A 13,546-nucleotide genomic window follows, 5' to 3' on the forward strand; every position below is an offset into this window, starting at 1 on the left:
AAGAGTGTCAAATAGTCACTCATAACGTACTCTACAAAAATTCATAACTTATTATGAGGCATTAAACCATGGAATATTACTGCAAAATGTTATCACTAGGCTATATATCATTGATGGTATCGAGAGCCATTAGATATAAATTATGATTATTGAGTTGTCGAACTATAGTAAAGAACATGTTTGTCAAAATCAAAGTATATGACATAAATTTTCTTTTTATGAAAGAAATAGTTCAGAATTCTCAAGTGTCAATGAAAATTATAAGCGCAAATCTTGTGATCACGGATTCACTTACAAAAGGTTTATCATCTAAAGTGTTTCATGAGCATGAGGCTTGTATGAGTGTTGTTTATCTTGATGATATGCTAGCATAAAGGAGTTAATTTATGAAGTTCCATTATTTTACATATATTTCTTTACCAAATAAAGTTTTATCATTATTTTGCCTTTTGAAAACTCTTAAATAAAGTTATATATATATGGTTTTAATAACAGTTTATCATACATATTTGGAGCTTTTTTTATAAGTCTTTTGAGTTATGATGTAGTACTAATTGAAAATAGGCATGCTATGTGATCATATTGCATGAAATTTTTATGATATACAACCATACTTAGATTAATGTCATTTATTATATTAGTGTTGTGATGATTGATGGGTCTTGTTACAAGAAAAATACAGTTACAAATATATATTTGGTCCTATGCTAATATTATTGATGGACTAGATTATCTGAAGAAGTTATTTTGAAAAAATAACAAATTTCTTAGCTCATAAAGTATTTAATATTAGAAAATTTTATTTTTGGGCCAACATATATTAATTATACATTATCTATTATCTTTATATTGTTAAGCCTAAAATTATGATGAAATAAAAATTAATTATTTGGCTTATGAGGTGTTTTAACATTTGCATATAATTAATATTGTGTAGAAACTATATATTAATTTTATTTTAATAAAACACTAAATAAAAATATATCACTTAAGTATAAGGCTATGTGCCCCAGTCTAAAATGTTAGTTCTCAAGTTATCCACATCTAACCTCATTTTATTTACTTCTTATTTTGAGTGAAAATAAGAATCTCCATTTTTCGAGAACACTACTTTAGACATGAAAGACCGATAACCCGTATTTGTTATTCAATAGATTCATGTACACTTTTTATTAAATTTTTCGATGATTTGACATGAGATTCAGATTTGATGAATTTGATTTTGCATCTTTTATTATTTTTCTTTTGCATATTTTATACCTGAACTTTCATATTTACACTAATAATGCTCAAATTTTTAAAATCACATAAAAATTGAGCCATTATTATTTTTTAAAAAGTAAAATATATTTTTATGCATAGATTTAAAAGTCCAAAGTTTATATGTATAAATATAAAAATTTATAAGTGTGTTGAATACATAAGAATTATGTACTACATATCTAAATTTTTCTAAATTTTGTCTCAGGTCCCGCTTCCCAAAATTGTTACTTCAAACCCGAAATAACGAGAATTTTTTTCATATGAAGTACGTACACAGCTCTGCGTGCGGACTTCCAGTAATATGTCGTCACGTGGAGGTTATTGTGGGATTATTGAAGTAAAATCACAGAGGTTATTGGAGGATTATTGAGGGTTAATGCAGAAGCTTATTGAAATGAAACCGCGGAGGTTATTGTGGTGTTATTGGAGTAGAACCATATAGGTTATTCAAAGTTATTAAGGGGTTATTACGGCGTTATTGAAGTTCATGTCTCAATAACCCTCCAATAATCCCCCATAACTCCTCATATAACCTCCAGGATCATTCCACTTCAATTTTTTCAAGTAAGCCCGGTACAACACACATGAAGATATATCACTGATCCATCCGCCTGCACATGAAGAAATATTACATCAGTACTACGCACGTAAAAATAACGTGCGTAGCCAATCAAAACACGCCACGACATCTTGCGCGGTAGAGCAAAAAAAACGGCGCAGTAACACGGGGAATATTCCCTCCTGTGTTATTCATGTGTTATTGCGCGTTATTCATGTGTTATTGCGTGTTATTCATGTGTTATTGATGTGTTATTGTGTTATTATAACACCAAAAATATTTTCAGGATACAATAACACATGAATAACACATGAATAACACACAATAACACTTGAATAACACGGGAAATATTCCCGACAGAGAAAAAAACGGCGCAGTAACACGGGGGAATATTCTCTCCCATGTTATTCTTGTGTTATTGTGTGTTATTAATGTGTTATTCATGTGTTATTGTGTTATTATAACATCAGGAATATTCCCAGGATACAATAACACATGAATAACACACAATAACACATGAATAACACGGGGAGGAATACTCCCCGTGTTACTGCGTCGCGTGGGATATCGTGGCGTGATTTCATTGGGTACGCACGTTCCTCTACGTGCGTAGTACTGATGTAATGTGATTGCTCCAAAATCACCCATGTTGGAATATGGGCTATGATATACATCCCGCGGCCAGTTTGTGGAAAAAATATTACCTCAGGAGTACCGATGCATCAGTACTTCAATGAGGGAGTGCCACGTAGGCAATGATCCCACCGTGGTGCCTACGTGGCACCCCCTCATTGGAGTACTGATGCATGAATACTCCTGAGGTAATATTTATTTTTTTCCAAAGGCAGGCTTTCTGGGTGTCTTCGCCTTCTTCCGACTTTCTCAGCTTTGAGGCTCCGGCGAAGCACTGTTGATTTTTCCACACTGTATCGAAGCCTTCCCTGTTCTGTAGTTTTGAGGTCATTCCATATACTATATAGATACGATGCATTTATCTTTATTCTTTGTTTTGCTTTTTTCCCGGGGATTTCTTCTCCTCTATGTAGGTCAGAGGGAAGACATTCAGAAATGTTGTGAAATATACAGTTCTAGTTTCTCCTTCGTGTAAACATTGTCAATGCTAATGTTGAGGGAAGGTCCCTCTAAAGGGCCCTTTTTGATGGTTAGGTTAGAGAATCTGCTATAGAGTTGGTATGCCCAAATGATGTAGTTGTCTCCATTGGATTTCTCCCAATTTCTGAAGCTTGGCTTGCTGGGGCTTTTATTCTCTTGTGAGAGAACACCATGAAATTTTAAATTGGAGAAGAAAATAGAACTGGTTCGGAGAGTTGTATATAGACAAGAATCCTGTGTGTTTAGAATAGCTTAAAAGAAACTAATGCTTTCTAGAATGAATGAAGCTGGCACTGGTCGTAAACACTACGAATTTCCATAAATTTGAACATTTATAAATTTAATCGTCCTAAGGGTACGTTTTTCCAGGGATCTATATTTAATTTACCTTACTATATGTATCAAGGACAGCACTGCCAGGATTATCAACTGGAGTCTGCAAAGTCTAATAGTTTTTAACCATTTGTGTTACACTTTTCTGCCAGAAACACAGGTTTTCATGGCTCCACTCATTGGTTCGGTTTCTACAAGTTATTCTGGATGAGACACCTCTGAAAGACCATGGACACTGCTATCTTTTCGCCTTCTTCTCTTTTCCATGATGAAGATGATGAAGGTAGCACTTTTATCTCGTACAGTACTTCTGTTAAAAATTTGAAAGTCATAAGTAAAATTTGGTAAATTATTTTTGGCAGGCAAGGATGTTGAAGAAGCTAACCTAAATCAACTCCAGAATTATGAAGAGAGAACTCATACTTTTGCTGGCGTGGTATTCTTCTTCTCATCTATCATGATGTCATTTTTTGCAGTTAGACCTTCATGTATTTGCAAGATCATTTGTTAGTATCAACTGTGGAGATTTTTTTCTTTTCTGATGAGTCTCAAAGTATACTTGTCCCTATTTTCTTTGAGATGTGAGTGCTGGGACCTGTTCTATTTGAGTTCAAAATACTCAAATTGCTCTATAATCGATTATGTTTAATCATAATGTTTTTCACTAGGGTTGATTGATCGACTTGGTATATGTGCACTAAACATTCATGTTTGGGGTTTCATTAACACTTCAGCACTTCAGCAGTGGTTTCAACAAGCCATGATTGATTGATTTGGTTACATTTTCTCCCATTCACTCATAATTCCTAACAAGCACATTGTTTTTCACTAGGGTTGATTGATTGACTTGGTATATGTGGCTAATCGGCTAAGCCTTTTTCTAAACAAATGATGTTTTTTTGGGTCATTGTTTTTCTAAACGAATGAATGTTGTTATTTTGCAAGTGTTGTTTCAGAACTTGCAGAGAAACAAATTTTTTGGTTAAATCCTATTGGGATTTGGGAGTGCTTAATTAAAAGTTTTCCTCTTCATTTGCATTTTAAAGAAAATTAGGTTAATATTTTGAATTTTGAGAGTTGATTGGCACTTTGTTTCCTTTTTAGAGTTTTTGTCCTCTGTTTATGTTGAATGTCGGGCCGCTCCGGTGAAAACTGGGGTAATTTGGTTCATTTGGTAGATCATATATGCTCATGTGAATATAGTTCAAGTTGAATCTGAGACGTAATGAACATAATTGAAAACCTAAAATTTTCTTTGAACTGTATCAACTATAAAGTACTTTCATAGCTTCTGATAGCCTTTCTTTGGATGTATCAAGAAAAGGTAAAGCACTTAATTTTGGTTATTTAAAGACTACTCAAGGTTTAGGTTTACTTCAAAAATTTCTCCTTAGTAAATCAACAAAAGCTAAAAGAACATCATGAGAGATTTATTCTTGAAGATTTCTATAGCAGTGCATTTGATTCTAGAAGTTTTATTTTAGACCTTTCACAAATAATTTGGTTTGCCAAAAACCGAACTGTTCAAACCGAATTAAACTTCGATTTGACTTGTTTGATTCTACCCAAAATTATATTTAGTTCAGTAGTTCAGTTTCTAGATTTCGGTTTCGATCGATTGACCCAAGTTTAAAACCGATCCATCCGAACCGACTGAATGCACACACTTGATAGACAACTTACCACCCCAGATAATTGCGTGTTTAATACCAGCCAGAGGCGAGTAAGAACCTTTCCACCTCAGATAATTGTGGTGTTTAGATTGTTAACCATTGTGCCGAAGAGATAATATTAGTCAGAGCTGCATTAGGTTATGTTTTTACGGTGCTCTATGACAGACAAATGTATATGTTATGAGTATAAAATAAAAGTATAGTTAAATTTAATGCATATAGAAGCTTAGAGTATTTTATTGAGTAAAGGTCATTGATGTATTAACATATTATAAAATTTCTTATAGACATATGTAAGACCACCATACTATAGTTTTTTTTTATAGAAATATGAAAGACCATTATGCATTTTATTTTCTTCTCCTTGGGTTATTACAGTTTGGAAATGTGATTACTTCTTGTTTTCTATAGATAAATTATTTTGTTACTTTAATATTTTTTTTCAAATTTTATGCTTTTGAATAAGATGAATAGAAGATGAATTAATGTGCACATGAGACGTGAACAACAACTGGAAAGGTAAAAACTTGTACCTGTTAATTAAATTGCTTTATTTAATGGCTCTTTCATGAATATTTGAATATCAAACTATTAGTGATAAAAATATAATAGAAGATAATTTATTTTCGTCGTCTAACCGTCAATTCCCATCTTGATTAATTCTAAGCCCTTGGCCAGATTGTGACAAAAGTCGTATTAGAGTAATGTTTAAATTAAAAAATATGCATCTTAATGAAAGAGCCATACGTATGATTGAATTAAGTTGTAAATAATAGAACTTCAAATTTTTAGTCGAGTCTAATTTAATTATTTCGTTTTTATTTTAGAATTATGAATGACTAGGAGGAAAATATCATGGATGATAGAGGAGAGTTTGATATACTCTAAAATTTTATAATCAATGCTGATGCTTTTGCATATATGATATGCTACAGTGACTTGATAATTAGGAACTCTCAGCCTCAAGCTATTAGCAGTGGGGGAGTATTGATGGATAAGTACTTTAAGCTCTTTTAGGATATGAGATAACATTTGTTTTCTAGAGCAAGAGGGCCAACGAAAGTTGAAAATTGTTATTGAGAATGGAGAAGATTATAGATAAGTTGTCATATCCACCGGAGAGGAGAGTTACCCTTGCCATATTTTCTTTTGAGAGAGAAGCTGAGAGAAGGTGGCAAGCTTAGTTACATGAGAAATTTGATTGTCTACCTAGCCCTTCGGTACATTGGGACAAGTTTATGAGAATTTTGAGAGATTGGTTTGCCCCAATGTCAGTCAGGAGACAGATGCAAAATAAATTTATTATGTTTTTTCAGGAAGGTTGATCGACTATGTAATACGAAGCAAAGTTTACTATGTTGTTGAGATATGCACCACAGATCATTCCAATTACAGAGGATAAATGTCATAGATTTCTTTTTGGATTGAAGGATTTAATTAAACAATCACTATTGCCACTTTGGATTGAAGACTATTCAATGCTGATGGAGAGGACTAGGCAGGCGAAAATTAATTTTCAGCAGTCTTAGAAGCGTAAGTACATACACAAGGGGAGAGTTTGGAAGAAATCTCATCAACAGTTTATCCTGAAGAATCTAATATGAAGAAGATAAAGTTTTACACTGGTAGAGTTATTAGTCAGATTGACAACAATATTATAGAACTATGTGTTAAGTGTGAGAAACAACATCATGATGAATGTTTATTTGGTTTGAAGGTGTGCTACTTATGAAGATAACTTGATCATCCGATAAGGAATTGTTCTAGTTCTGCTCAGATATCCAAACCAAATTGTTAAGTCAAGAAGTGATTCAGCTTAAAAGAATTTTTAGGAGGGATCTACTTCTAGAAGTGGTCAGCAGAGAATGAAAAAAGGCGATATTGTGACTCATAAGGAGCAACCAATGCAAAACATTCAACCTAGAGTCATTTCCTTAACTCACAAGAATCTGAAGAACATAATGATAATGACACATATGCTAATTAAGTTTGAAAACTGAGATGATTTATTTTGGGTGTCATTTAGTTATCTATTGTCATCTTTATGTATTTTCATTTTAGAAGTTGGGTGTGTTAATTCACATTACTTTATTTAGGATATGTTATTTTAGTTATGTTATGTTTCAGATATTTGGGGAGTATTAGTTGAATTATTTTATTTCAGATGAAAGCTTCATCACATCTGTTTTTGTTATCATTTAACAAGATTGAGATTTTTATGATAATCTATAAGTAGTTTATATTTCATCTGTATAATAATTAGCTGAGGTGAAATTCATAAATTTCGAGGACGAAATTTTAATAAGGATAGACTGTTATTACTGTAAATTAAATAAAACAATAGTGATAAAAATTCATGGAATAAAGGCATCTCTACGATTTCAGCTTAATAGTCGCATACCCCGTTCAAACTGATGGAAACATAGAATGTGAAGAAGTCAGAGAGAGAGAAATTCAAAGCATGAAGAAGATGAGGTATGCCCTAAATGAGTAAAGAGGAAGAAGGAGACGATGCCACGGTGGGTATTTGTCTTGCATGAAGGCAAGTCACATGGGGGCGACGCTCGATTTCTTACGTGCGGGAGACTATCAAACCCTTGTCGAATGATATCAAAGAAGGAGAAGAAGACGTGCTTGCGGGGCGAGGAAGCAAACATTTCGTGTGCGTCGTTTGTGGCTTCAAGAAGGAGAGGAGAAGGAAGTTGCGTGTAAGTGAGGCAAGCGGCTCTACGTGCGATAAGTCTGAAATATCAAGTGTTCTTTCACATATAAAAATTTATTAGAGCAAAAAAAAAAAAAACTCCAATTAAGTAATCACAATACCCTATTTTAAATGGTTAGAAAAGAAAAAAAATCGAATGTTAGCATTTTACCTTTTGATGGAAAGAGATGAAAATTGGGAAACCCTAGACATCTTCCTCCACTACAACTTCACTTAAATGCCTATTCTCATTGTAATTGCAAACCTTTGTTTGAGCTTGACTGAAATCTACCTTGCAAGCATCACCACCCTCGCTCTCTTGCTTCTCTGTTTGCTCGACCACATGCTCCTGCTCAGGCGTTTGCTAGCCCTCTCTTCATCTTCCTCAATTAAGCCTTCTTGTTCTCTATTTACCCGCTCGATTCTGCTCTCCCCCCTCTATTTGTCTCCCCTTTTAACATGAAACCAACTAGCTTTTGTTCAATTGAACAAGCACTAGTCCGTTCAAATACCCTTTTTTATTTTATTTTATTTTTTAAATTTGTTTTGGTTATTATAGGTGTCCTTGTTGACTTGAATATTGAGAAATTTCACCTATGGTGCTTGTTCTCCATATTTATCTTCTATTGATTCTAAAGTCCCGCTAGCTATAATTTCATTGTTATACCGAGAAATAACTTCTTTTTTAGCCACGCTTTGTTTAATTCTATGGATATTTGGCTATGGTGTTCTATAATTCTCTTTTCTTTTCTCAAGGAACAAAGTCATTCTTTAGAGCTTTATTGCAAGGCATCTATTTTAAAATCTTATTACATATCCTTAGGATTTTATGAGCCATGCTTCTTTGTGTGCTCGACCGCATGCTCCTGCTCAAGCACTTGCTAGCCCTCTCTTCCTCTTCCTCTTCCTCTTCCTCGATCAAGCCCTCTTGTTCTCTATTTACCCGCTTGATTCTGCTCTCCCCCCTCTATTTGTCTCCCCTTATAACTTGAAACCGACTAGCTTTTTTTTTCAATTGAACAGGCACTAGTCCGTTCAAATACTCTTTATTTTATTTTATTTTATTTTTTTAATATTGTTTTGGTTATTACAGGTGTCCCCCGTTGACTTGAAAATTAGAATTTTCACCTATGGTGCTTCTCTATATTCATCTTCTACTGGTTCTAAAGCCCCACCAGCTATAATTTCATTGTTATACCGAGAAATAACTTCTTTATGAGCCATGCTTTATTTAATTCTATGGATATTTTTCTATGGTGTTCTATAATTCTCTTTTCTTTTCTCAAGGAACTGAGTCATGCTTTAGAGCTTTATTGCAAGACATCTATTTTAAAGTCTTATTACAAATACTTAGGATTTTTCTCAAATTTGAATGAATTGTTCAATAAAGTATATCTCACTGTTCTATGCATGCAGGTACTAACTATTAGAGAGTTTTCATTTCATCAATTCAATGCAAATTTACTATGGCCAGGAACCTTTGCATTCTGTGAGTGGTTAAGTCAAAATAGATCTCTCATAGAAGGACAGCGCATCTTGGAGTTGGGAAGGTTGGTTAGCATATTTTATAAAAGAAAAGAAATTTCTAATTTAACGCTTACTCATAAATTATTGCATTTCCTTGCTCTTGAAATGTTGCATGCATTGATGATTTGCAATTATAATGATCCTTTGTAGGGTGCTTTCTATAAGTATTTAGTCAAAGTGAAATGTCTAACACTTCTTTGCTTGAATTGAATAACCTACTTGGTGTTACTGAAGGATAGTTATGTAAATAAGATGTCCACTTTCAAAGACTATGGACAAGAGAATTTAATAAAAGCATGATTTGTGTTATGGGGTTCTAGCGGGGGAAATCACATGAAATCAACTGAAAAGTGGTTTGGAGAATTTAATAGATGCATGAATTGTGTTCTAGCGGTGTAGATGGGAAATCATAGGAAACCAACTGTGAAGTAGTTTGGAATTTGCTGATTGGCTCCAATCATCATTAGTGTTATATTGTTATCCTACCTACTTGCAATAAGTTTTCTGAATCCTTATTTTCCATTCAATTTTGTTGAGTGCTCTTGAAGTTAACTCTAAATTGAGAAAAGACTTATGCCCATTTTCTAGACTTGTTATTTTTAATCTACTTATTTTCTTTTATAATTGTCTCATATAGCTATCTAAATATCTTATTAGTGCATTTTCTACCGTCTATTTTACATAAATTAACTACCCAAGTTTATTTTTTATCATCATATTTTAAGTTTATGCGACTTCTACCATCTATTAAGTTAAATCATTTCTTAATTTGCTATGCCCAGCTTTGTGGTGTTTTGTCTAAACATTCTCATTTCTTTCATTACTAACTTGGCGACGTTTGACTTATTTGTTTCCCAACACCGGGATCCATATAACAGATGATTTATTTATATGTTGTAAAATTTACCTTTGATTCATCTTGAAATTTCTTAGTGTATACTTTGGCATTTTTAAAATTTTTTTTTCCAATTACACTTAGATTTATAAATTACATCCTCTTCTATGTCCACATTATTTTTAAAAATAGTTCAAAGATCATTTAGCCTATCACATTTACGAAAAAATAAAATAAATTAAAATAAAAAACCTATCATATTAAGGTATCACTTAGTCTTTCAACAACAATTTTTAATAAATAATCAATCTTACTCGTTAGAATTTTGATATCACATACTTAATGCTTTCTACTAATGAAGAAAAAATTGGGAGGCAATATTCACATAATTCTTATGACCAAGTTTCAACCAAAAGGCTACATAAAAAGGGGAATCGATATCTCCTAATTTACAATCTTACCAGATATATCCAGCCTAAGCATGGAAATGAAATAATTCTGGAATAAACATTAATAGGAACAGAATAAAAACTAATCAGGGAGTTCCTCAAATTGTCTCCAATTAACTTATGTGTCATTCCTTTGATGGTCAATTTGGGCTCACCATGGAAAGGAGTTCGATCCTCCTAGATTTTCACACTCTCCCTCAAGCTTGGTCATACATGTTGTATAGACCAAGCTTAGTATTAAAGTCCAAGAAGTTGTCTAAAGGAAGAGCTTTGGTGAGACTTCAAAAACTTGGTGTGTCGGGAGGTAACTTAGTTGTATAATTTTACCATTAACTTTTTCAGAGATAAAGTCTATCAATTTCAATATGTTTGGTCCTTTCATGATACACAGAGTTATTGACAATACTAAAATAGCTACTTGATTGTCACAAAACATTTGTTTAGGCTAATCAGACATATACCCCAATCCTCTCTATAATTATGATTCCATATCTCTTCACAGATTCTTAAGCTAAGTACCCAATACTCTAATTCTACACTCCTTCTAGAAACAATAACTTACTTCTTACTTTTCCATGTGATCTAGTTTTCCCATACATAGGAACAATAACATGTAGTCGATATTCATTTAATGATTTTCCCATCGCAACTTGCAGCAGTGTAGATTTCTACCTCACTATTTATGGTTATCTCCAAAATTAATTCATAATCAGAAGTCTTCTTGAGAAATCTCAAGATCCTGTACACTATTTTCAAATGTTTTTCATTTGGGTTATTCACATGTTAGCTCACAATATTGATAGAGTATGCAATATCTGACCTAGTATGTGACAGGTAGATGAGTTTTCCCATCAATCTTTGATATCTTTTTGTCGGGATATACTTTTTTCTCTTCTATTGATATGTTAGCTCACAATAAGTGACAGAGTATGCAATATCTACAGGTATATTTTTTTGTCCCCTATAGGATTTCTTGTCTAGATTCATTAGGGTATTGGCAAGTTTACATCCAATCATCTCTGCTCCTTTAGCAAATCTAGGATATATTTCTTCTATGATATAACAATGCCCTTCTTGAACTTTTCTACCTCCATACCTAGTAAATATCTCATGGTTCGTATGTTTTTTATTTCAAACTCAATGGAAAGCAGTTTTTCGATTTTAAGAATTTCTTTTTCATCTCACAAATAAGAATGATATCATTCGACATACTATCAATGCAACAATCTTATCTCCTTGAGTGTCTGTTATGAACAATGTATGATCAATTTAATTTTGAGAATATTCATAAGATCTCATAGTTTTAACAATCTTTCAAACCATACCCTTGATAATTGTTTAAAACCATTGGCAAACTTTCTTAGTTTTCATACTAGGTGTTTATTAGAATCATTCATAAGTTCTGGTGGCAGCTCCATGTACACTTCTTCTTTAAGATCTCCATTCAGGAAGATATTTTTTATATCAAGCTGATGCATTCCCCACTCCTTGTTAACTGCTTCGGAGAAGAGAACTTTGATAGTGTTCAGTTTGGCAATTGGTGCAAAAGTCTCATAATAGTTAATCTCATAGGCTTGAGTGAAACCTTTTACTACCAATCTAGCTTTGAATATCTCAATACCACCATCAACCATGCACTTGATGTTGAATACTAATTTACATCCAACTGGCATTTTATCTTTAGGAAGTTTAGTATGAATTCATCTGTCATTATGCTTTAGTGCTTGAATCTCTTCTTCAACTGTTTTCCCAAAATTTAGATTTTTAAGAGCTTCATGAATGGATTAAGGAATCTGCACCCTATCAAAGTTAGATATAAAAGTTTTATAGGGTGATGATAACTACACATAAGTTACATATCTCTGAATTGTGTATTTAGTACAATTTTCTTGTCATCGGCACCAGAAGAGGAAGGAGACAACTCATGCGTTCTAGATTCCTTACTCGAAATTTCAGGTGAGTGTGGACTCGATTTTCAGTTTGAATAGTTCCATCTTTGTAAGTTGTTTTCATTTGCCAAGGTTTTTCTTCCTTCTTGTGTACACAAAGTTTTTTGTTATGTACTTCAGGTTGGGTTGATTGGACATCCTCAAATAGGATATTTTAACACAGTGGTATTTGGGAGATAGAAGGGTTAGGTGGAACAGGGGTAGGTTGTGAGGCAGTGTAGGTGTTATCAAGTGTATCCCAAAATTAATGTTTATTTGCACTCTCCCTCTGAACATTAAAGTTGGGATAATATGATTGTTTTTCAAAAGATGTGACAATTATATAGTTGTAGTATTTTCTGGTAACATGTGAGTAGCATTTATAGCTCTTTTTGTTGGAGGTATACCCAAGAAATATATATTTGATGGATTTAGTTTCAAGTTTCATGTGGTTTGTGGAATGAATGTGAACAAAAGATGCACACTCAAAAAATTTAAATGTTATAGTAGAAGAGAGAACTTTGATGGAGCGATAGATATCCATTAAGAAATGAAATAGTGGTTTGAAATTAAATATCCGGCTAGAATTTAAATGGTATAGATAGAAGAGAAAACTCTGATGGGGGGATAGATATCTTCGGCTAGAATGAATGTGAACAAAAGATGCACTAAAAAAAATTAAATGGTATAGTAGAAGAGAAAACTCTAATGAATGTGAACAAAACTCCGGCTAGAATGAATGTGAACAAAACTCCGGCTAAAATGAATGTGAACAAAAGATGCACACTCAAAAAATTTAAATGGTATTTAGCATAGAAAACTCTGATGGGGGGATAGATATCCATTAGGACATGAAATAGTGTTTTGAAATTAATTATCCTACTAGACATTCGATTGACAATGAATATTGCGGTAAGAACTGCTTCTCCCCCAAAAGTATTTTAAAACTTGATGGTAAATGATAATTGAGCGGGATACTTCAAGAAGTTGTTTCTTCTTTCTCTCAATTATCTCATTTTATTATGAGATATCAATACATGAGCTCACATGGATAATTTAATTTTTTTAAAGGTAGGATTTAATGATGGAGTTAAAATATTCATTTGCATTAGCAATTTTGAGGATTTAGATTTTGCATTGGAATTAAGTTTAAATCATTTTAGGG

At 32.9% G+C, this 13,546-nt stretch overlaps 1 protein-coding gene across 6 annotated transcripts in view; it reads left to right on the plus strand.

Annotated features, from left to right (window-relative positions):
- The first annotated feature begins 2,662 nt into the window (after positions 1 to 2,662).
- LOC110031019 (protein-lysine methyltransferase METTL21B) overlaps positions 2,663 to 13,546 on the plus strand; it is a 32,266-nt gene continuing 21,382 nt past the window's right edge. For 4 of the 6 annotated variants that reach the window (XR_002294700.1, XR_002294701.1, XR_002294702.1 and 1 more), the window contains exons 1-4: positions 2,663 to 2,781; positions 3,421 to 3,551; positions 3,631 to 3,704; positions 9,059 to 9,192. Coding sequence is in view for 3 of the 6 variants with exons in the window: in XM_020734047.1 (XP_020589706.1) it covers positions 3,497 to 3,551; positions 3,631 to 3,704; positions 9,059 to 9,192 (263 nt within the window). In the remaining 3 variants the exon portion in view is untranslated. The remainder of the gene's footprint in view (positions 2,782 to 3,420; positions 3,552 to 3,630; positions 3,705 to 9,058; positions 9,193 to 13,546) is intronic. The other 2 variants (XM_020734049.1, XM_020734048.1) reach the window with 2 other exon arrangements.

Source organism: Phalaenopsis equestris, unplaced genomic scaffold (genome assembly GCF_001263595.1).
Source record: "Phalaenopsis equestris unplaced genomic scaffold, ASM126359v1 Scaffold000761, whole genome shotgun sequence".
Taxonomy (NCBI): domain Eukaryota; kingdom Viridiplantae; phylum Streptophyta; class Magnoliopsida; order Asparagales; family Orchidaceae; genus Phalaenopsis; species Phalaenopsis equestris.